Source organism: Corylus avellana, chromosome ca9 (assembly GCF_901000735.1).
Source record: "Corylus avellana chromosome ca9, CavTom2PMs-1.0".
Taxonomy (NCBI): domain Eukaryota; kingdom Viridiplantae; phylum Streptophyta; class Magnoliopsida; order Fagales; family Betulaceae; genus Corylus; species Corylus avellana.
In genome coordinates, this window is record NC_081549.1 from 14,959,921 (window position 1) to 14,986,031 (window position 26,111).

The 26,111-nt window shown below is 39.1% G+C and overlaps 1 protein-coding gene across 1 annotated transcript; it reads left to right on the forward strand.

Annotated features, from left to right (window-relative positions):
* Positions 1–20,370: 20,370 nt before the first annotated feature.
* Positions 20,371–23,822, forward strand: LOC132162652 (multiple C2 domain and transmembrane region protein 16). The gene has a single exon (XM_059572934.1). It carries the CDS (start codon positions 20,532–20,534, stop codon positions 23,664–23,666), a length of 3,135 nt encoding a protein of 1,044 aa, XP_059428917.1. The 5' UTR covers positions 20,371–20,531; the 3' UTR covers positions 23,667–23,822.
* Positions 23,823–26,111: the final 2,289 nt, after the last annotated feature.

Here is a 26,111-nt window from a genome sequence, read left to right on the forward strand (position 1 = left end):
CTTGCCTTATTAAGCATTGAGTGTTCGTCAAAAGGTGTGAAGTTCAGTGTTGATTTATGATATGGCTAGTCTGGCTTCGTAGCCTTTTTGACTTAAGTTAATAAGCCCTTAGGGATGTTCTACATCTAGTGCCCTAAAGCTACCTGGCTTTGGAGTCATTGGCCTAACACTTGTTAAATGGGTCAATTAGAAAGCTTAAGGGAGTTAGACATTGCAGAGCTTGTTAAAAAAAAAAAAAAAAAATGCATATCTTGCCTTGATTGTTTCATTTGATAGAGATTTTTACAAATTTTATAGAACTTGTCTTGAGTTTAAACTGAAAGCTTCATGATTGTATGCTAATTACACTTTACACTTTTCAGAACATATGAGGTCTAAATTGTCTATTTATGAGTGAATTGATTTTGGATTTCCTATTGACTGTGAAGATGTTTGTCTTTTTAAGTTTGCTCATGAATAAGAACCATGGTTTATGTGAAAATTCTTTCTTGTTAACAACATAGTGCACAATGTTTGTGGGTATCATTCATGTTAAGCCCTCACGAGACTTCACTCGTCCACTAGAGATGCGTAGAGGTTTAAAAGGCTTGTTGTATATGCAAAATGCCATCGTCTCTCCCACGAAAGAGGATTTATGTTTCTTGCTTTTATTTTTTGTTTCATTTTGTTTTGCTAAGGGACTAGCAAAATGTAAGTTTGGAGGTGTTGGATAAATGCCAAATATTCCATATTTAGACCCATTTATTTACATTAGTTAATCCTTTAGTTGTGTCGTTATTTAATCTTTTGTGTTAGTTTTGTGTTTTTAGTATGTTGTAGGTCATTGAAGAAAAACTACAGCTTTAAAGAGAAAAATGAAAGTTTGGAAGAAAGCAAACTTTGAGAAGACCTAGATGATGTGGTTGTTAAGTTTAACCAAATCCAAGAAAAATGTTAAATTGGATAAAAAATCAGATTGGATTAAAGCTCAGATTGGATAAAATTTTGGATTGGATTCAAATTTAGATTTTGCACACATCTCAATATTTTGACCATAACTTTCCGCTCAAATATCTGATTTAAGTTATTCACGCAGCATTGGAAACCTAACTCAAGATAATACAGTTCATTGTGAAATAGGATATTCCTAATTCGGACAGTTACCATGCCAAAATTGCCTCGCAATAATTGACACAAATCTGGACAAATCCTATTCCGATTTTAGACTTCTCTTTTGACTGGGAGATAGACCTCCAAATTATCTAGGTTTAATAAGGCTTCTAGGACTTTCCTAAGCCTATAAATAGACTTCTTTGCATTCAAGAAAAAATATACAATTTCAGAGACGAGTTTTGGGATACAATTTTGGAGAGAGAATGTAATCCACAGCTTTTCTTTTAGTTTAGTTTTTCTTTAGGTTTAGGTTTAAGTTTTAGCTTCATAATCATGTGGAGCTAAATTCTCAACTAAGGTTGGGGATGAAGCCTCACCGATGAAGAACATCATCACTTTTATGTAAGTCTTTATTTATCCGATTTTATTGAGTTTATTATTTCAATTGTTTTACTTCTAATCAATTGCGTGAAGTGATTCTTGGATATCTCTTGTGATCTAAGGATACATGTGATGATTTGAGATAATTTCATATGATTGATTACTTGGATTTTAACTCATAAAAATTGGATATCCCTTGTGATTTGTTCTACGGATACATCTGGTGTTTCAATTAAATTTGGATTCCTTTTGTGATTTGGTCAATAAATGGATACATGAGATGGTTTTGATTAATTCTTTGAAGCATAGTAAAACATACATAGGATTTAAATTGTGAGAACTTCAGATTGATATTAATAAATATAAAACATGTTGTTATGATTTGGTGAGTGTAGATTTCGCATCCTTAGTGCCTTTATCTATTGATTTACTTACTTTATTTACTTTATGTTTAGTCTTTTAATTTTCAAAATCAAAATCAAAACCATTTTGGAACTAGATTAGGGTAAAATTAGTTTAGATATAAGTTAATCTTTCAAAAATACAATTCTTTGTGGGTTCAACCTCACACTTGCAATCCATTAAACTACAATCGATTCGTGCACTTACGAGTTAAATAAATTTGCACAACAGTTATCTCCACTTATGGCTTTGTGAAAACAATTTTTGGATCATCTTTATGTCCGACATAAAAATTAGACTCCTAAAAGTATACAACATAATCACTAGGGATTGTTGGTCACCTTATTCTAGAGAATCTTCTAATCCTACTTCCTTTACATTTGACAAAGTTTGAGTAGATTCATTCTGAACTTATTTCTCATGAGTTGACTGTTCTGAAACCGATTGTGGTTCAAGATAATCAATTTTATTTTCCCTAATCACAATCAAACACCCTTCATGTGAAGGGGTTTCAGTCAACTCTCGTACTTCCTCTAATTCAATCCTTTGAGAATAAGCACTCCCACTAGGTTCTGCATCCTCTAGAAATTTTGCATTTTTAAACTCAACAATTCTAGGATTGAATGAACGACAGCAAAAACTAAACTCCTTGGAGTTTACTGCATAGCCTATAAAATTCCACTAGTTGTCCTTGAATCTAATTTCCTTAGGTGTGGCTTATAAATTCTCACTTTAGCAAGACAACCCTATATGTGTAAACAATTTTAACTTGGTTCCATTCATTCCTTAGAGTTTGTTTGGGATTGTGTTTGAAAAATAGAGATTTTCAGTCAAAAAATGCTTTTGCCAAAAGTGCGTTTTGGCAATTTTTATGCTTTTTGGACCCTTAAAAGTGCTTTTAATTTTTTTTACCAAACGAATACTTTTTTATTCAAATAGACTTTTTGAGTGTTAAAAGCATTTTTAAGCCCCTCAAACGCAATCTCAAACAAGCCCTTAATTTAGGTGTCTTAGGGACAACTCTGAATGAAGCCCAGTTAAATGTATATACAACGGTTTTCAAGGCTTCACTCCATTTGGAGAATAGAATAGTAGTATTACCTTGCATGTCCCCTTTCCATGTACCTACATACTATCTGCCTCTATCAGATTTTACGATCTTGACTTCCTTTTGTTTTGTTTCTCTACTTTTACCTTATAGGTACTGAAAGCATTTAATGCCCCAACCTTATGATTTAAAAGATAGAGATAAACCTTATCTGGTTATTACCGAAAGAGATAGCATATCTCTAACCATCTAGGCAGGAAGTATGGAAAAGGTCTATACTTGTACATGATCTCAAGAATCTCAAAAACCTTTTTGTTGGCACCTTTACTGGTATAGTTGGTCTGCTTTTCCTTAATGCAGTCCACATAAATACCAAAGATAGTAAAATTCAAGAGTTTTAAAAACTCTATCATTTATCGACCTTTTATTCTTCATAGAGATATATTTCAATCTCCAATGCCATAACATAGAGGATTTTCTAATTCATAAGACTCTCCTTTAGTCAATATTTATATGCAGGGATTAATTTTTCAAAAATTGGAATCTAGATCAATTTTAAATAGACCATCAATTTAATATTCCACCCAAAAAATTTTAATAATGTTCAAACTTGATTTAATAAATTAAAATAGAAACAAAATTTCAAAAAATTGTGGAATATATAAAACATTATTAATAACATAATTGATTTTTTTTTTTTAAAAAAAAAATTAATCTATAGGTTCCAACAACCTCCAATTGTAAACAAGTATTATTTAGAAAACCCTGCATTATATTAACAACATGGATCGCTAAACCAAATTCAATCCACACAGTATTTAGGAGAGTCAATAAAAGAGATTCATGACACAGTAGATATATGAGATTACCTTTATTTCAAGTCATTTATGATACTTTATACAAGCATTCTTTATATGCCCATAATTTTCCTTATTGTAAGATAAACAAGTATCTTAATTACCAAAACACTTTATTGGCACCATGTTCTCATTCATTAACTATTGAACATGATTGCCTATCAAGGTCTTTCCCTTAACATGAGTACCTTCTGAATTCTCATTTCTTAGTCTCTCATCTTCTTGAACACTCATGATCATAAGTTTCTTTATTGATCAGTTATCCTTATGTGTGCCACAAGATATTTGAAAAGATACCATATTTAGATGAAAAAAATAAAATTGACCAAAATGACTCAAAAAACTCAACCATTGGGGTCTTTAAAATGAGCTGTTACGCCCTTCATTTCTATAATGTGCTTAGGCACATTTTGAAACTGTAAAAGGTTTTGCTTTAAAACTTTTCTATTTGACTGTTGGCCAAGTCTTATTGGAACTTACTAAATGTTCCTCAACGACCTTTCTTTGGCACTATAACATTAAGGAATAAAACTCTAATGCCTTTCTTAATATGATATTTCATGAACGTTGAAACTTAAGCGACTTAAATCACTACAACCATTCATGTTTAATAATCTCATGTGGCATACTTGATTCCGTGGGAGAAGGTGATTCGTCCATGCAAAACGCCAATTCAGTCTCCAAACACCCCAAAGTGAAAAACAAATTTTCCTTTTAGTCAGAAAAAATTATCACTTGGAAGTATTGAAACATAAAATACCACCAATTAAAATAGTAGGAATGCATCCAATAACCAAGAAAAAAAAATACTTTAATACTATGAAATAACTTTATTTAAATTAACCAATGCTAATTTAATAGTAAATTTCAACCTATCTGTGGGCAAAGGTTGCATAACGAATGAAATTTACTCTTTATTAATATGACTAATAAATTTAAACATTAATAAATAAAATTTTCCGTACCTGTCGGCCTAAGAGAAATTTTATTTTCAATGTTAAATTTACTATCTTATTCAAATTAAGTAATAAAAATAAAAAGGTTCTTGTAGGGATTGGTAATTAAATTTATGAATTAATTACAACATGATGTTAATTTTCTTTATGAAGTACACACACACACACACACACACACACACACAAAATAGGGATGCTATAGCTCTCCCAAAATTATTATAATAATCACGATTTCATTAACATCTAATAACTGTATAGATGCCAAATTAAAGTTCCCAAGAATAAAGACAAAACCAACATAAAAGTGGGTAAACAGTATTTTCCAAAGTACAACCGGATTATTACCACGTAAGTGAGGGGGCGCACAATGACACACTTAAATCTCATGACTTTTCCTTGCCAGAAATTTCCTAGACATTGCAATTTTGGATAGTACAATAAACATTCACCAACATATGTGGCTTAGTTAATTATTTTTCAATCTAAACATTAAACAATTTATATTTAAATAATATAAATAAAAGGAACATATTTAATCTTAAGTCCATGCATTAACAAAATAATAATTTCAATGCTAAACAATTTAAGATATATTCAATTGCAATATAAAAGCATATGAAAATGCATGGCCTAATGGTAAATAAAGGTGGCCTTGGATCTTTGTACCTTGAGGACCCAAGTTCTAAACCCACATCAGTCCAAAATGTTTCTCCCTTTTTTTTAAAAAAAAAATACAAGATGGGTTATCGGGTCGGGCTTCCTTATTGGGTCAGCATTTGGTTTTGGTATTGGGTTGGCCCAATCGGGTTAGACCAATTAATAAACCATTTTTTTTTTTTTCTAACTGAATCAGGCTTGGGTTAAAATAAACCCATACCGAGTGGCCCAAAAACACTAGACCCGATTCTACATGGGATAGAAACCCTACCCGCATCCTTAAGTCCTAACCCGGAAAATCCCAAACCCCAGCCGTGTAACGCCCCAAAAAATAGCCTTAGCTAACCTGGTAGGGTTACTGGCAATTACCCCAGTTAAACCAACTTGTGGCTAAATGAGGAATCGCCCCTCTAAGCAATATCAAAGTTAATGCATAGAAAGGTGAAATAAAAAGTGAGAAACTATTAAATCATCAAAGGACAAGTATATTCTTCGAAATTAAAGGCATGGAGCGACTAATAACAATGTAAAACAAACCTGATAGCAGCATGCAGATTCTAAAGCAAGGTCCGTAGTGGCAATCGTACCACTCTTGAGTTCTAGTAATAGACTTCCTAAAAAGGTAATAACAGAGTAAGTCTAATGAATTAGTAAGTAAACATCACAATTATGTATGATTGAACCCATTTAAGCAGAAATAAATGTGCAGTTTTAGTAAATATTAAAAGGAGATGTTGTCTTCGTTAATACACCATAAAAATATACTTTTTGGTTAATAAAATAGCGGTGTACTTCCAGTAGCAATCACCCAAGTATTTTAATGCAGAAAGACTAGTGCTTTATAGGTCATAACTCTCATGTATGGTCTATCTGAGATATTACTCATTCTCAATAGGGTTAGCGCTATCCTGAGGGACCTGTAATACAATGCCAGTGCCCTAGCCACTGTACGCTACCGTACATCCCATTAGTGGCACGACCGAGTCCGATCTCGGGTGGCCCACACGACTAATAATGTCTATCCTGTAGTGACCAACCCTAAGGAAATGGCTGCGCTTGGTCACGAAACCATTGGATCCAAAGCCTACATAACAATACACATATTTGACCATAAAATGAAGTCTATATAGTAAGCCTATGGGCATTATACCGCACGTACCAGTGTACTATGTCATATGATGCATCTCATTAATCAGTTGATAAAACAATTACCAAGTTATTACAAAAAGTAGACATGCCCATATCATACTCGTGGTCAGTCAACTTACAAATCCCACGTTTTAAGGAAAGAGCTCGTAAGTGTTTACTTACCTCGTACGCTCGCTTGAATCCTTTGACATCACTAAATCCTGCTCTAACAGAATATAACACACCGTTATACGTAATACTAGAGGACCCTTACAAGTAAGATACTAAGCCTTATCTAACAAAAGGTTTGCTAGGCTCTAAAATACAAGCGAATGAGGCTTAAGGCAGATGCTCTGCTCCCTGTCTGTACGTCTAGGCTCGAGGGCATACGTCTGGTCAGTGAGTTAGGCAATCCGTTAAGGGCTTCAAATTGTGTTTTAAGGCTTTTATAAAATCTATAGGCTACTATATCCCCTTCTAGACTAAGGAATAAACATATGCAATGTAAGAAAACTCAACATCAAGCAATACAAGGAATCAAAAGATGCTTTTCAAACTATTTTGAAAACTTTTCTTGTTTTGTAAGGAAAAGAGTAAAAAGCTTAACATAACATCTTTTGAAACTCATAACATTAAGGAAGAAATAAAACAGTAATGAAAGCATAAAACGGGCAATGTGTTACCTTGGAAATTGGCAAGAACACAAGCTTCCTTCCTTCTCTCTCAAAACTCACAAGGCACTCCTATAGGGTGGTTACAGAGAGCCTGGGCCGGAAATCTTGGTTTCAAAGGGTGGTGAAGGGGTGGCATTTATAGGCTAGAAAAGATGAGGGCGCCACCAACTCTTTTGAAAAGTAGCGGACGTCTAGTACTATATGGGCACATGTCCGGTACTATTTGCACAGCGGTCCAAAGGGAGCTGTATGGTGGTCCCTCCCCCCCCCCCCCCCTCCACGTACGTCCTCTACTACAAACAAGAGCGTATGTTTGGACAGAAAGGTTAAGCTTGGTTTTGTGCTTCAAATGGTTTAGGAGCTTTCACGGCTACAAGTATGGGCTTAGGTTCATTATTTTAAAACCAGGTTTGTTTCATAAATACTTTGACCATTCTTTGTAGAAAATCTTTGAATAAAAAAAATCATTTTTATCGGGGTTTTACACTCTCCCCTCCTTATAAGAATTTTGGCATTGAAATTTGTTTTTAATAATACTTAAGATCCTCCTAGTAGAGAGGATTTTTTTAAAAAACAATTAAAGGAAAATGGTTGAAAAGATACATATGGTTTTGAAAAGATCAGTAAGATTTAGGCACACATAATTAATTCCAAGGAAAGAAAGAAAAGAAAAGAAACAATCGCATACATACAAAATTGCCATCACCAAGCAACACATGCACAAACAACTAACAAAACAAAAGTCTATAGAAATCGCCCTACGAGATTGTCTACGATCCACTGATCTTTGACTTGGGGAGCCTTGCATACTATGGCCCCCTCTTCCTAGGTTGATGCTCGGGCTCTGAAGGCTGTAATCTCTCACGTCGAGCAAGGGTTTCGTCAAGTGACTGTGAATCTGCAGGAGTGATCCTAGAATGCCTTCGATATTTTTCCTAGCCGAGGTGAGACTTCCTACGGATTGTTGAAGTCCACTGAGCGTGCTATAGATGCGCTTGAGATCAAAGTCGCTTGCTGGTGTGGAGGAGGAGGCTCCATTAGCTGCGTGTCCTTCCTGGTGTAGCTCTCAGTGTTTGTGGCGCTCGTAGTCGATGATACTCCTAGTCAGAAGGGTATAAAGGTAGAGAACCTATCTTACGTAACAACAACAAGATTCTTGACCAGAAGAACTCGGATGATCATCACGTGGTATACTAGTAGGTCATCGTGCTAAAGGGGATGCGGGTTCGCGTAAAAACTCTTAAATTAATTAGACTGCGGCTGGCCCACGTTGGGCATATCCTTCTTTCTTTTCTACAATGATGTTGTGGCTGTGGTAAAGAGAGTTGTATCGGTGCTCCGTTTTGGCGACCTTGAAGTGTGTGCGGTCGTAAGAAAATCGAGCGTTGTCGCTGTTAGTGCCTTGGTCGAAACATCCTGAGCAGAGCTGTGAACTGAAGACTCGTCTGAAATGGCCTCTTCCTCCGCCTCCTCCATCTCAAATTCAAAGTCAAAGTCGTGATCCTAAGCCTCCTAGAGCTAGGCTCGGGCCCTACTGAATTGGGTTGGGTAAGAGGAAGATGAATCTGCCGCGCTCGCTCTTGTTCATACCATAAAGCATCACTACCAATTCTAAGTGCAACCTTAATAATAACCCATCTAACTACAAAAGTGGTAACCTAGTCTTAGAAACTGAAATCCTCCCTCAAGTGCTAGGAAAAATGCAAGGAGTTATCGGGAAACATTGGGATACAAAAACTTAGTGGGGTTGCCAAGGGGTTGGTTCGTAGTTTAGAAATTCGGTCAAAAGCTCAGCAACATAGCGAGTGGATTCGGTTGCAAGGGTAATCCGGTCATTTCAAAATCTTAGGCCAAATACCTAAGTCTGACTAGTGGGAGTTGGTAGGTTCCAAATGTCGGGGTTGACTTTCATCTCAAGGTTGTCAAAAGGGGTCTTTAATGACAAGGGTGCCCTTAAGGTGAAAGGTGGGAAATATGGGGTCATCTAAGGGTAAGGGCATTTTAGTCTTTTGACAAGAACACCGAAATTAACAAGATATTGGCTCCTTCAAGTAGCCCAAAATAATGGTGACCTCAAAATGCAAGGGCACCTAGATACTTGATGAGTCATGAATTTTTTTTTTAGGTCTAGGCGTTGAGGGCATTTTGGTAATTTTGTATTAAAAGAATATAGCACCGAAATGAATGGTGCCACCCTTGGGTATTCTAATATAATGGTGCCCTCAAGATGCGAGGATATCGGGGTGTTTATAAAAATTAGGGTTTAGATCTCAGGGGTATTTTAGTAATTTCCAAATTCTGACAAAATACAGAGATTCGTTTGGGTGAAGGTTGATGGCTCAAAGTGTTTGGCACTACCCTAAGGGCAAGTCCTCACTATGGAGAAACAAGATGCGAGGTTACCATGGTATGAGAGTTAGAGTTTTAGGGCAAAGGGCATTTTGGTCATTCCTAGTTCTGCACAAAATTCCAAAATTCAAACGACTAGGTTCATAGGTTAGGCTTTCAATGTAAAAGGCTTGAGGCCCAATTCAACAGGTAGGCCTGACCCTTTAACAAAATCGGGTCATCCCCAAATTAGGCAAAAATTCCCAATTTGAGAGTGGGGTATTTCGGTCATTTTCAGATTCGGGCGAAAAACTCCCGAATCTAGCCAGTCTAGATCGGGCTTCCAATTAATGGGTTTGGGCTTTATTGAGATCAGGAAAGACAAATTTTGATTCAAGGCAAAACCCTCAAATCCAATGGCTATGGTTACCGGTTGGTCAACAGTGGAGCGAATGGGCTTTGTTCATAGGGCATTTAGGTCACAACCCGTGCATCAATTGCATTGAGGGGTTGAGAAAACACAAGGATTTTGGACTTAGTCAAAAATCCTCAAATCCGAACATGTGGGGGGTTTGGAAAGGGAAATTGGTTCTAATCACAACGACAACTATCATAACACAACAAGTAAACGTCTAGATGCTCAATCCTAACCAATAATCAAGGAAGGATGAAAACCCAATTTGAAAACTGTAAAATTGTAAAACTGAAAATTTCAAATTTTAAATGGTTAGAATCAAATGGGTGGAATAGGGTTTAAAGAGTGCTTGGCCGTCTTTTAAAAAGAATGCATAGGGCTCTAGGCGAATGCTTGGCCCGAGGCCCAAATATATATATATATATATATATATATTTTCAAACCAACTATTCAAAGGCCAAGTATTTTCTTAAAACAGTTTGGGGTATGAAAACAAGGCTAGTTGTGATTGACACGAAAATCATTTTTTGTGAAATTCATTTTCTTTTCGAAATTCAATTTGAAAAACATATGAGCATCTATTGTAAAACATACTACTAAGTACGGTGCATAGTCTAACCACTGTACTGCTAAGCACAATGCGTAGTTTAACAACTGTACTGCTGAGTACAGCCCGTAGTCTAACTACCTTGTAACCGTCTATCCAAAAGTTACCCAACCTCTACGTCTAGCATTCCCTAGTCGACTCTACTTGACGGTCTACTTTGTAGTCCTTGTCAATGCTAGAGACGAAAGTGGCCTCCTGTCGCTTAGACCTAGCTGGTAAGGCTACTGTCTTCAGTAGTTGGATCTCTTCGTACTCGTCCGCAATCTAAGTCAGATGTTTGTGCATCTCCTGCTTCCTTTCCTCCCTTAGGTTGGGATTATACTTCCCAAAAACAAGTGGAAAATCACGTACAGTAGATATGCTGCGACGCTACCATTTTACAGTTGTCTGGCCATTCGTGAACAATTGCCCAACATCAACACCCATCGCATAACTGAGTGTGAAGCATGATCAAGTGCCTATAACGCAAAGCAGGCAATCCTGTCCAACCCTATGCTAAGCAATCAAGAAGGCTATTACTATAGCCCGCAACTTAATCAAACAACAATCAGAGAACCTAGGTATATCCTATGCTGCATTCTTTAAGATTTATGCCTAGGATATTGCAGCCTATTCTCAGATTGTCAGTTCTGGTCGGCAAGACGGTATGCTCTGATACCATACTGTAACGCCCCCAAAATTAGCCTTAGCTAACCCTGCAGGGTTACTGGCAATTACGCTAGTTAAACCAACTTGTGGCTAAATGAGGAATCGCCCCACTAAGCATTATTAGAGTTAATGCATAGGAAGGTGAAATAAAATCAGAGAAACTATTAAATCATCAAAGGACAAGTATATTCCTCAAAATTAAAGGCATGGAGCGACTAATAACAATGTAAAACAAACCTGATAGAAACATGCAGATTCTAAAGCAAGGTCTGTAGTGGCAATCATACCACTCTTGGGTTTTAGTGACAAACTTTCTAAAAAGGTAATAACAATGTTTCTAACGTCTTAGTAAGTAAACATCACAATTAGGTATGATTGATCCCATTTAAGTAGAAATAAATGTGTAGTTTTAGTAAATATTAAAAGGAGATGTTGTCTCCGTTAATACACCATAAAAATATATTGTTTGGTTAATAAAAGAGTGGTATACTTTTGGCGGCAGTCACCCAAGTATTTTAATGCAGAAAGAATAGAGCTTTATAGGTCATAACTCTCATGTATGGTCTACCCAAGATATTACCCCTTCTCAGCAGGGTTAGTGCTGTCCCGAGGGACCTGTAATACAATGCTGATGCCCCAGCCATAGTATGCTACCATACATTCTATTAGTGGCACAACCGAGTCCGACCTTGGGTGGTCCACACCACTAATGATGTTCGTCCTATATTGACCAACCATTAAGGAATGGTTGCACCTAGTCACGAAACCATTGGATTCAAGGCTCACATAACAGTACACACATTTGACCATAAAATGAAGTCTATATAGTAAGCTCATGGCCATTATTCCGCACATACCGGTGTACCATGTCATACACTGCATCTTATTAATTAGTTGATAAAGCAATTACCAAGTTATTACGAAAAGTAGACATGCTCATATCATACTCGTGGTCAGTCAACTGACATATCCTACGTTTTTAAGAAAAAGTTCGTAAGTGTTTACTTACCTCATACGCTCGCTTGAATCCTCCGACATCGCTAAATCCTACTATAACGGAATATTACATACCATTATACGTAATACTAGAGGGCCTTTACGAGTAAGATACTAAGCCTTATCTAACAAAAGGTTTGCTAGGCTCTAAAATACACGCGAATGAGGCTTCAGCTAGATGCCCGGCTCCCTGGCCAAATGTCTGGGCTCGAGGGAGTACGGCTGGTCATTGAGTTAGACAATCTGTTAAGAGCTTCAAACGGTATTTTAAGGCTTCTATTAAATCTATAGGCTACAATATACCCTGCTAGGCTAAGGAATAAACACAAGCAACGTAAGAAAACTCAACATCAAGCGATACAAGGAATTAAAGAAGCTTTTCAAACTATTTTGAAAACATTTCTTGTTTTGTAAGGAAAAGAGTAAAAACCTTAACATAACATCTTTTGAAACTCATAACATTAAGGAAGAAATAAAGCAGTTGTGAAATCATAAAACAAGTAAGGGGTTACCTTGGAAATTAGCAAGAACACAAGCTTCCTTCCTTCTCTCTCAAAACTCACAAGGCACTCCTATAGAGTGGTTACAGATAGCCTGGGGGAGGAAATGTGAGCTTTAAGGGGTGGTATTTATGCCAGAAAAGCTAAGGGCGCTACCAACGTCCAGTACTATATGGCCGTACGTCCAGTACTATTTACACAATGGTCCAAAGGGTGCTTCGTACGTACAGTTATTAACCAGGGGGTATTACAAAAGTAGCGTACATCTGTGTACTATTGCAGGCGTACGTACGGTGGTCCCCCCCTCCCCCCATACGTCCTATACTACAGATAAGAGCGTACGTCCGGCAAACCTAGCGTACGTCTGGACAGAAAGGTTAAGCTTGGTTTTGTGCTTCAAACGTTTTAGGAGCTTTCTTGGCTATAAGTATGGGCTTAGGTTCGTTGTTATAAAACTAGGTTTCTTTCATAAATACTTTGACTATTCTTTGTAGAAAATCTTTTAACAAAAACAATCTTTTTTATCGGGGTATTACACTCCCCTCTCCAGATAAGAATTTCGTCCTCGAAATTTGGTTTTAGTAATAAACAAGATCCTCCTGGTAGAGAGAGTTTTTTTTTTTCCAAAAACAATTAAAGGAAAATGGTTGAAAAGAAACATATGGCTTTGAAACGATAAGTAAAATTTAGGCATGCATAATTAATTCCAAAGAAAGTAAGAAAAGAAAAGAAACAGTCGCATACATACAAAAATGCCATCACCAAGCAACACATGCACAAAAAACTAACCAAGCAAAAGTCTATAGAAATCGCCCTATTAGGTTGTCTGCAATCCACTAATCTTCGACTTGGGGAGCCTTGCATACTATGGCCCCCTCTTCCTAGGTTGATGCTCAGGCTCTGAAGGCCATAATCTCGCATGTCGAGCAAGGGTTCTGTCAAGTGACTGTGAATCTATGGGAGTGATCCTAGAATGTCGTCAATATTTTTCCTAGCTTCGAGGTGAGACTTCCTACGGATTGCTGAAGTCCATTAAGCATGTTGTAGATGTGCTCGAGATCAAAGTCGCTTGCTGGTGTGGACGAGGAGGCTCCATTTGCTGCGCGTCCTTCCTAGTGCAGCTCTCGGTGTTTGTGGCACTCGTAGTCGATGGTATTCCTAGTCGGAAGGGCGTAAAGGCAGAGAACCTATCTTATGTAATAGCAGCGAGATTCTTGACAGGAAGAACTCGGCTGATCATCATGTGGTATACTAGTCGGTCATCGTGCTAAAGGGCATGTGGGTTCGCGTAAAAACTCTCGAACTAATTCGACTGCGACTGGCCAACGTCAGGCATATCTGTCCTTCTTTTCTACAATGGTGTTGGGGCTAGGGTAGAGAGAGTTGTATCAGTGCTCCGTTTTGGCGACCTTGAAGTGTGTGTGGTCGAAAGAAAATCGGGTGTTGTCGCTGTCAGTGCCTTGGCTGAAACGTCCTGAGCAGAGCTGTGAACTGAAGACTTGTCCGAAATGGCTTCTTCCTCCGCCTCCTCCAACTCAAAATCGGAGTCGGAGTCGGGATCTTGAGCCACCTAGAGCTGGGCTCGGGCCCTACTGAATTGGGTTGAGTAAGAGGAAAATGATGCTGCTGCGCTCGCTCTTATTCATACCAAAAAGCATCACTACCAATTCTAAGTGCAACCTTAACAATAACCCATCTAGCTACAAAAGTGGTAACCTAGTCTTAAACTAAAATCCTCCCTCAAGTGTTAGGAAAAATGCAAGGAGGTATTGGGAAACATTGAGATATAAAAACTTAGTGGGGTTGCCAAGGGGTTGGTTCATAGTTTAGAAATTCGGTTAAGAGCTAGTAGCATAGCAGGTGGATTCAGTTGCAAGGGTAATTAGGTCATTTCAAAATCTTAGGCCAAATACCTAAGTCTGACTAGTGAGAGTGGGTAGGTTCCAAATGTCGGGATTGACTTTCATCTCAAGGTTGTCAAGAGGGGTCTTTAATGACAATGGTGCCCTGAGGGAGAGAGGTGGGAAATGTGGGGTCATCTAAGGGTAAGGGCGTTTCAGTCTTTGGACAAGAACACTGAAATTAACAAGATATTGGTTCCTTCAAGTAGCCCAAAATAATGGTGACCTCAAAATGCGAGGGCACCTAGATACTTGATGAGTCATGAAACCTTTTTTTTTTTTTTTTTTTAGGTCTAGGCCTTGAGGGCGTTTCGGTAATTTTTTTTTAAAAGAATATAGCACCGAAATGAATGGTGCCATCCTTGGGTAGTCTAATATAACGGTGTCCTCAAGATGCGAGGATATCGGGGTGATTATAAAAATTAGGGTATAGGTCTCAAGGGTATTTTAGTAATTTCCAAATTATGACAAAATACATAGATTCGTTTGGGTGAAGGTTGATGGCTCGAAGTGTTTGGTACTACCCTAAGGGCAAGTCTTCACAGTGGCGACTTCAAGATGCGAGGTTACCATGGTATGAGAGTTAGAGTTTTGCGGCGAAGGGCATTTTGGTCATTCTCGCTTCTGGACAAAATGCCAAAATTCAAATCACTAGGTTCATAGGTTAGGCTTTCAATTTAAAAGGCTTTGAGGCTCAATTCAACGGGTAGGCCTAACCCTTTAACAAAATAGGGTCGTCCCCAAATTAGGCAAAAATTCTGAATTTGAGAGTGGGGTATTTTGGTCATTTTCAGATTCAGGCGAAAAACTCCCGAATCCAATCGGTCTAGATCGGGCTTCCAATGAATGGGTTTGGACTTTATTGAGATCATGAAAGACAAAATTTGAATTCAGGGCAAAACCCTGAAATCCAATGGCTATGGTTACAGGTTGGTCAACAGCGGAGCGAATGGGCTTTGTTCATAGGGCATTTGGGTCACAACTCGTGCATCAATTGCATGGAGGGGTTAAGAAAATACAAGGATTTCAGACTTAGGCAAAAATCCTCAAATCCGAACATGTGTGGTGTTTGGAAAGGGAAATTGGTTCTAATCACAACCACAGCTATCCTAACACCACAAGTAAACGTCTAGATGATCAATCCTAACCAATAATCAAGGAAGGATGAAAACCCAATTCGAAAACCCTAAAATCATAAAACTGGAAATTTCAAATTTTAAACGGTTAGAAACACAAACCTCGTTTAAAAGATGGGTTTTAAAACTCATGGAGATATGGCTGAAAATTACAAGGGAGAACTTTGGCTTGAGATAAAATGGGTGGAATGGGGTTTAAAGAGTGCTCGGCCGTCTTTTAAAAAGAACGCATAGGGCTCTAGGCCAATGCTTGGCCCAAGGCCCAAATATATATATATATATATATATATTGAAACCAACAATTCAAAGGCCAGTTATTTTCTTAAAATAGTTGGGGGTATGAAAACAAGGTTAGTTGGGATTGACATGAAAATCATTTTTTGTGAAATTCATTTTCATTTCAAAATTCAGTTTGAAAAACCCATGAGCATCTATTGTAAAACGTACTACTAAGTACGGTGCGTAGTCTAACCATTGTACTGCTAAGCACAATGTGTAGTTTAACCACTATATTGTTGAGCACAATACTTAGTTTAACCACTATACTGCTACTGCTGAGTACAACCCGTAGTCTAACTACCTCATAACCGTCTATCCAAAAGCTACCCAACCTCTAAGTCTAGCATTCCCTAGTCGACCCTACTGACGGTTTGCTTCGTAGTCCTTGTCAATGCTTGAGATGAAAGCGGCCTTCTACCGCTTAAACCTAGTTGGCAGCACTACTGTCTTTAGCAGTTGGATCTCTTCGTACTCGTCCACAACCTGAGCAAGATGTTTGTGCATCTCCTGCTTCCTTTCCTTCCTAAGGTCGGGATTTTACTTCCCAAAAACAAGTGAAAAATTGCATACTATAGACATGCTGCAATGCTTCCATCTTGTTGCTGTCTGGCCATTCGCGAATAGTTGCCCAACGTCGACACCCATCACATAACTGAGTGTGAAGCAGGATCAAGTGCCAGTAACGCAAAGCAAGTGATCCTGTCCAACACTATGCTAAGCAATCAAGAAGGCTATTACTATAGCCCGCACCTCAGTCAAACAACAATCAGAGAACCTAGGTCTATCATATGCTCCATTCTTTAAGATTTATGCCTAGGGTATTGCAGCCTATTCTCCGATTGGCAGTCCCGGTTGGCAAGACCGTATGCTCTGATACCATACTGTAACGCCCCCAAAATTAGCCTTAGCTAACCTGGCTAGGTTACTGGCAATTACGCCAGTTAAACCAACTTGTGGCTAAATGAGGAATCGCCCCTTTAAGCATTATCAAAGTTGATGCGTAGGAATGTCAAATAAAATCTGAGAAACTATTAAATCATCAAAGGATAAGTATATTCCTCGAAATTAAAGGCATGGAGCGACTAATAACAATGTAAAACAAACCTGATAGCAACATGCAGATTCTAAAGCAAGGTCCGTAGTGGCAATCGTACCACTCCTGGGTTCTAGTGATAGACTTTCTAAAAAGGTAATAACAGCGTAAGTCTAACGTCTTAGTAAGTAAACATCACAATTAGGTATGATTGATCTCATTTATGTAGAAATAAACGTGCAGTTTTAGTAAATATTGAAAGGAGATGTTGTCTCTGTTAATACACCATAAAAATATATTGTTTGGTTAATAAAAGAACGGTGTACTTCCGGCAGCAATCACCCAAATTTTTTAATGCTGAAAGACTAATGTTTTATAGGTCATAACTCTCATGTATGGTCTACCCAAGATATTACCCATTTTCAGCAGTGTTAGCGCTGTCCTGTGGGACCTATAATAGAATGCCGATACCCCAGCCATTGTACGCTACCATACATCCCATTAGTAGCACGACCGAGTCCGACCTCGGGTGGCCCACACTACTAATGATGTCCATCCTATAGTGACCAACTATTAGGGAATGGCTACGTCTGGTCACGAAACCATTGGATCCAAAGTCCACATAACAATATACACATTTGACTATAAAATAAAGTCTATATAGTAAGCCCATGGCCATTATACCACACATACTGATGTACCATGTCATGCGATACATCTTATTAATCTGTTGATAAAGCAATGATCAAGTTATTACAAAAAGTAGACATGCTCATATCGTACTCATGGTCAGTCAACTGACATATCCCATGTTTTGAAGGAAAGAGTTCGTAAGTGTTTACTTACCTCGGACGCTGGCTTAAATCCTCCGACATCGTTAAATCCTACTATAACGGAATATAACACACCATTATACATAATACTAGAGGACCATTACAAGTAAGACACTAAGCCTTATCTAACAAAAGGTTTGCTAGGCTCTGAGATACACGCGAATGAGGCTTAAGGTAGATGCCCGGCCCCTTGGCCGTACGTCCGAGCTCGTGGGCATATGTCCTGTCAGTGAGATAGGCAATTTGCTAAGAGCTTCAAACGGTGTTTTAAGGCTTCCATAAAATCTATAGGCTACTATATCCCCTTCTAGGCTAAGGAATAAATGCATGTAACATAAGAAAACTCAACATCAAGCAATACAAGGAATCAAAGAAGCTTTTGAAACTATTTTGGAAACATTTCTTGTTTTATAAGGAAAAGAGTAAAAAGCTTAACACAACATCTTTTGAAACTCATGACATTAAGGAAGAAATAAAACAGTAGTGAAAGCATAAAATGGTCAAGAGGTTACCTTGGAAATCGGCACGAACACAAGCCTCCTTCTCTCTCAAAACTCACAAGGCACTCCTATAGGGTGGTTAAATAAAACCTGTGGGTGGAAATGTTGGCTTCAAAGGGTGGTGAAAGGGGTGGTATTTATAGGCAAGAAAAGCTGAGGGCGCAAAACTGCGTTCTCACCCTACTGCGGCAACCTAATGTCGGGCCCGAAACTGCTCACTCCACCGCAGATCCTCTCGTATTAGCCGGTTGGCCGCTGCCATTAATCATTATGGGTGGTCCGTGATGGACCACTCCTCACTGTACGCGGCAAACCGCGCTTGACAAGCAGAGGGAACGGGTTCCTAATGCCTTCGCCGGAGCTCGCCGGTGCCCTCTGCGTTGATGGCCAAAGAATCGGTCACCACCCATTGCTCGTTCTTCCACGGCTCAAGTTCATGATGGTGGTTGGCAGCTAGAGGCAGTGGGTCACATTTCTGGGTTACCCATGGGCATGGCTGTGGGTCTCACTGTCTCAGTTTCTGGGTTAGCCATGGGCGTGGCAGTGGGTTACTGGGTTTCAATTTTATTTCAACAATATAGAAACCAGAAATATTATTGAAACAAATAAAATATTAGCAGCAAACATATTCAAAACTTAGATTCAGGAAATATGGCTTAGAGAAGGCTCTGATACCACATGCAAAAATTCTATATATAATTAAATGGTAATTGACAATAAAACTAGCAGCGGAATAATTAATTATATAAATACCTCCAGCCATTATTTGCTCAAGCGAATGAAGAAAGCTCCTCAGCAACAACCTAGAAAACTAGTAAACAAAAAATATAGAGAGAGGTTCTTCTGGCCTATACCTACCAGTATAATACCGTGTAAAATGATAGAATACACATGGCCTTTTATAGGTAGGTCAAAGACCTTTGCTCTTAATTGTTATTGATTGTTCTCCTCCCATCAAGGAGAAAAATCATTCAATAACATAAATTTCATAACATCTTTTTGAATTCCATAATGTCTTTTGCTATAATAAATTCCTTGATATTGTAACCGAAATTATAATAAATATAATCGTAACCGAAATATGGTATAAAGGCCATACCTCATAAGGATATTCTTACTTTCCATACACCAACGGAAAATATTTGGATAGAAGAATATCCTGATTTTATTCTTGATGTAATACTTGCTCAAAATTGTGATCTTTGACTATTTGAATGAATTAATTAATGAAATTTCACTTAAAAAAAAAAAAAAACATTCGATCGTTCTATCTCTAATTTTTTTCAGTATTTTATAAGAAATAATAAAATCTTACAGAATAAAATGACAAAACTTAAACCTTAGGGATGGAATTTTTCCCTAAATAAATCAAATGATAGTAGCAAGGTGGCCAGCTTGGTAGGATTAATAAAATAGCGCTCTTTTTTCCTTCTCTCACTCCTGATCCAACGCGGGAATTCAATACATCCGTGATATATGTAACATTCGGCTGCATGCAATTTTTATTTTTTTTTATTTTTTTTTATTTTGAAATGTCCACATAAGAGGGAGAGGGAGATTCGAACTAGTGACATTCATTTCATAAGGCGTGATCTCCAAACAATTAAATTACCTTTGCAGATAGTCACATGCAATTAAGAAGCTAGCAAACGCATATTCTTAATTGATAAAATAGTGGCATCGACGACATCCGATCAGACCAAGATTTGTTGAAGTACGAGAAAGGGGTGTGACATGCATCTTTGTCAAATAACCTAATTATTATAAAAGCAATCTTAGCGGACAAACCGCGGTCGGTGACACAAAAGCTATTCATCTTTGGAAAAAGCATGCAATCCTATGGCACTCAAAGTCATCAAAGTGTTCAAATCTACGAGCTAGGGACGGCAAAAAAAGTAAAGGTTATCAAACAAGTGTGAGAGGGAATCTTCAGTGCAAAATATAAAGTGTATATATACTATCCTAACAAGCAAATTAAAGCAGCAAAAGATGGCAATTATTTAGCTAAAGCTGCTTGCCCACCAAGTTAAGCACCTTTATTTTTTTCTTTCTTTTTTCCTCTTTTATCTCACCCTACAACCAAGACAGCACCTCTTCTTCAATTTTCTTTCATTTTTCGTTTAAAGAAAAAACGAACCACAAATCCATTGCACATATCATATGCAAATGGCATCCACGGTTCGGAAACTGAAAGTAGAGGTGGTTGAGGCGCGCAATCTGGTTCCCAAGGACGGGCACGGCACGTCCAGCCCGTACGTCCAGCTGGACTTCTACGGCCAGCGGAAGAAGACAAGAACATCAGAACGCAATCTCAACCCGACATGGAACGAGGTGCTGGAGTTCAACGTTGGGAAGCCGTCGCAGGTGTTCGGCGACATGCTTGAGGTCGACGTTTACCACGACAAGAGCTGCGGGCCGACGACGAGGAACAACTTTCTGGGTCGGATAAGGTTGAACTCCACGCAGTTCGTCAGTAAAGGCGAGGAGGCCCTCATTTATTTCCCTTTGGAGAAGAAGAACTTATTCAGTTGGATTCAAGGTGATCTTGGGCTCAGGATCTATTACGTCGACGAGGTGGTCCCGCCACCATCTCCGCCGCCTCCGCCGATTGAAGAAGTTAAGCCTGAGGCGCCTCCGCCGGCTGAACCGGCGCCTCCACCGGAAGATCAGCCTAAGCCGCCAGATGAAGCTGGGAAGCAAGCAGATCCGGCGCCACCCGCTAACGCTGACAAGCCTAATGAAGAGCCACCAGCTGATCAAGCTCAAGCTCAAGCTGCAGCAATTGCTCAGCCAGAAGCCGCGCCGGCAGTGGAAAATGCGGCTCCTGATGCTGAGAAGCCAACAGAAGAGCCCCAGTCTGAGCCTCCAGTAGTACCGCCAACAGAAGAGAGTAAAGATCAGGTGGACCCACCGCCTGCTACAGAGCCTGTGCAACTTGGTCCTGAGATCGAGATGATGGCTGCGTCTGTAACTCAATCTGTGCCAGAAGTCAAATTCGCAAGAAGTAACGGTCCGCAGCCGATCAAAACGCCATTCGCGCAGCAGAGCTTCACTACTTTGGACCCCACCCAAAGTATGACGATCGAGCCGTCCTCATTCGATCTCGTCGATAAGATGCACTATTTGTTCGTTCGAGTGGTGAAAGCGAGGTTGCTTCCCACCAATGGCAATCCGGTTGTAAAAATCGCGGCTTCAGGCTACGACGTCATATCCAAACCCGCCCGCAAAACCAATTTGTTCGAGTGGGGCCAGACATTCGCCTTCCTCCGCCAGTCTCAAGATCATTCTTCTTCGTCCATCTTGGAAGTCTCGGTTTGGGATACGCCATCATCACAGGACCGAGATTTCTTGGGCGGAATTTGCTTTGATGTATCGGACATCCCGCTGCGGGACCCACCGGACAGCCCGCTGGCACCACAATGGTATCGGCTGGAGGAAGGCGGGCCCCACGGTGGGGACCTTATGCTTGCCACGTGGGTGGGCACGCAGGCTGACGAGGCGTTCCCAGACGCGTGGAAGACGGATACCGCCGGTAACGTTAATTCACGGGCCAAAGTTTACCAATCACCAAAACTGTGGTACCTTAGAGCCACTGTTGTCGAAGCCCAAGACATTCTCCCACTAACGGCGTTAAACGAAGATGCCTCGTTCCAAGTTAGAGCCCAGCTGGGATTCCAAGTCTTGAAAACCAAATTGTCCGTCTCGCGTAACGGCACCTCGTCATGGAACGAAGACTTGATGTTCGTAGCTGCCGAGCCAATGAGCGACCATCTAATTTTCACCGTCGAAAGCAGGCAACCCAAAGCCCTGGTAACCATAGGGATGGCCAGCATACCACTAACCGCCATCGAAAGGCGCGTGGACGACCGAAAAGTTGCGTCACGTTGGTTCAGCTTGGAGGATCCGAACGGCGAGAAGAGGGATTACAAAGGTAGGGTCCAGCTCCGCTTGTGCTTCGACGGCGGGTATCACGTGATGGACGAGGCCGCGCACGTGTGCAGCGATTTCCGTCCCACCGCCAGGCAGCTATGGAAACCCCAGATCGGTAACGTCGTGCTCGGTGTTATCGGCTGCAAGAATCTGATGCCGATGAAGACGATAAACGGTAAAGGCTCCACCGATGCTTACTGTGTCGCTAAATACGGTTCGAAGTGGGTACGCACACGTACGGTTTGTGATAGTTTGGACCCCAAGTGGAATGAGCAGTACACGTGGAGGGTTTATGACCCATGCACTGTGTTGACAGTTGGAGTATTTGACAGCTGGGGAGTATTCGAAACGGACGGCTCAAAGGAAGCCACGCGTCCCGATTTCCGAATCGGGAAGGTTCGGGTACGCATTTCCACGTTGCAGACGGGCAGGGTTTACAGAAACATGTACCCATTGTATGTGTTATCTAATTCAGGGAAGAAGAAGATGGGTGAGGTAGAAATCGCTATAAAATTTATACGTGAGGCTCCCACGTTAGATATCCTCCACGTGTACTCGCAGCCCTTGCTGCCGTTGATGCACCATATAAAGCCGCTTGGAATGGTCCAGCAAGAGATGTTAAGAAACACGGCCGTGAAGATTGTATCCGTACACCTGTCACGATCCGAACCGCCGATTAGGCGGGAAGTCGTGCTTTACATGCTCGACGCGGACTCGCAAGCATTCAGCATGCGAAAAGTACGGGTAAACTGGTTCAGGGTCATCAACGTGATTGCCGGTCTGATCGATATCGCGCGATGGATGCACGACACGCGTCTATGGAAGAATCCGACGGCTACGATTCTGGTGCACGCGTTGCTTGTCATGCTCGTGTGGTTCCCTGATCTAATTGTCCCCACGTTAGCATTTTACGTGTTCGTGATTGGTGTATGGAATTACAGGTTTCGGTCAAGGGACCCACTCCCTCATTTTGACCCGAAGATCTCGCTGGTTGATACAGTTGACCGTGATGAGCTGGACGAGGAATTCGATGGCCTGCCGAGTAATAGACCAGATAAGATGGTGCGCGCGAGGTATGATAAGCTACGGATGATTGGGGCACGTGTGCAGACATCACTGGGGGATTTTGCGACGCAAGGCGAAAGACTGCAAGCGTTGGTGACGTGGAGGGACCCACGTGCGAGTGGGGTTTTTGTTGGATTGTGTTTTGTGGTGGCGATGATATTGTACATGGTGCCGTCGAAGATGGTGGCGATGGCGCTTGGGTTCTATTATTTGCGCCATCCGATATTCCGAGACCGGATGCCGTCACCGGCGTTGAACTTTTTCCGGAGGCTTCCTTCCCTCTCCGATCGAATTATGTGAGAGTAATGATGAGAAGGCATGCTGCATGTTGGCCTATATATATTTATCCAGTTCTACTGTTCTAGTAGTAGCTAGCAATTGTGTGGTACTCGAACCCTTTTTTTTTTTTTGGAATAGTGTATCTCTTACCCTCTTTCAATCTTTTCTACTAAATAATGCCGAAAATTTTAACTAACAAATAAATTTCTATGTGATGCAAGAAAAAATTGATTATCTAATTAGTTGAGTTAACAAATATAGATGTCTTAGTAGTCGAATAATACTGTAATAGAATGTTAGGTGAATCCTTAAAGCTTAGTGTTATTTTTTTTTTCATTAATTTTATCAAATTTCACTTTTATTAATTTAGTTTAGTTAATTTAATTTTTTGTTTACCTTTAGTTATTTCTTTTTATCTTAATAGTTTACTGCTTTAATTATTTTTTCTGTTTAGATTAATTGCATTGTTTAATTTTATTTCTCAACCACTACATCTTTATTGAACTAAATTAAAATTTATTTAGTTTAAATTTAGTTAGTTTTCCTACAATTATACAAGTGCGGGTGGATTCGATATAGCTAGTGTGCTTGAAAGTAGATTTAAAATTTTCAACAAGAGCCAATGATGTCAGCTTCCCAACTTTATTGTTTACTCAATCATTTGGCCCATCATCTGGTCACTCATTACCAAATCATGGCATGAAGTATGGAATGAATCAAGTGAAAATTAGAACAACTATCGAGTAACATTAAGGTTGCAAGGGTATTTTTAGCGGCTTCTCTAAATTTTTGTCACCAAAATAATTAAAAGTATTTTTTTTTTTTTAATTTTAACAACTTACTTTTTTAGAGCACTCCAACGATCTTACTATTTTAACAATTCACTTCTATTATTTCATTTAAATATTCGTTTTCAAAGATTTGTTTATTCTTTTTTTAACTATTAAAGAAGGAGAGAGAAACATAAAAGATAAAGGGGGAGAGAGAAACTATTTTTTATTCAATTAGTGAGTGAATAGTACTCTTTAGTGAGTACTGTTCACTCACAATTTTATTTTGGTTAAAATTATGAGTCTGAAAAATGAAGATTTACACCACTTTTGTTAAATTGCTTCACCAAAATGATTAAAAAATGGTTTTGGTGAGGTTGCTATGAGTACGTGATCTAAAACCTTCAAAATTGGTTAATTACAATAACCAATCCAGCCAAGAAGAAACCAGAAACTATTATGAGCTGGGGCCAAGGGCCAAAAAAATTTGATACTAGGAGCCAATACCTTATAATTTTTTTTTTTTAACCTTAGAAGTTTTTTTTTTTTTTTTTTTACCTTAAAAATTTTTTGTTCTTAGGAATTGAGGGGCTATGCCAGTCCCCCTCCCTCTGTCCCTGCAATCCAGAGTATTACTTGTAGTACCCTTCACATCATCTACACCATCTAATCTACATCAATTTCAACACATCTTCCAAGAGATATTAACTATAAGATAACACACATCCAACTATCTTAATCAAATATGAGTAAATGGGCTATATGCATTGCATCTTCATTCTTACGAAAGGTCATACCCAAAAGTCTACTAAACCTATTAATTTGCAAAAGACTGGCATCTTCATTCCAATGAAATGTCATACCCAAAAGTCCACCAAACCTGTTAATTTGCCAAATACCAAAGTGCTAAACAAGTGCAAAAATAACTGCATAAGTCCACAAAATTTATTATGCAATGAGCCCTAAGTATATATACTTAAGGCTCATTGCATATATGAAAAAACGTCTTTCACAGACCTTACAAATTAATGTAATAAATCTTGAAAAGCAATAATAAGTTCCTTACTTTTTGGGAAAATCATGATATTTTAAGAGAAATAAATTATAAATGCATTTTGTCATATTTCATACTTGTAAAAATCATGGTAAATCACATGGACATAGTATAAGCAACCTAAAAAACAAGTATCGCTCAAGGTTTACCTTAATGAAGATAGATTAACACCAAAGCACCTCATTCTCTGTCTAGAATCTAGTTCTCTCATTAGGTTTGGGGTGGGTGAAGTGCATGGGGATGTTTGTGATCAGAAGGGTCGAGATGAGAGGTTTATCTATGAGTCACTACAAGAAACTGACTCATCAGGGGCGACTTTATAGTCGCCCCTAATATTCAACTATTAGGGGCGACTTTTAAAAGTCGCCCCTAATAGTTAATTATTAGCGTCCACATAAAAGTAGACGCTAATAATGGGTCGAAAGGTTGACTATTAGCGTCCACTTTATAATGGACGCTAGAAAGTAGAAAGTCGACCCTAATATACACGCGGGAATTATTAAAGGGGCGCGAAAAAATTAAGGGGCCAAAAAAAAACTTTTAGCGTCCACATTAGTTGACCCTGATAGTACACCAATAACGTCCACTTAAGTGGACGCTAAAAGCTATAAAAAAAAATTAAAAAAAAATAAAAGATCAATA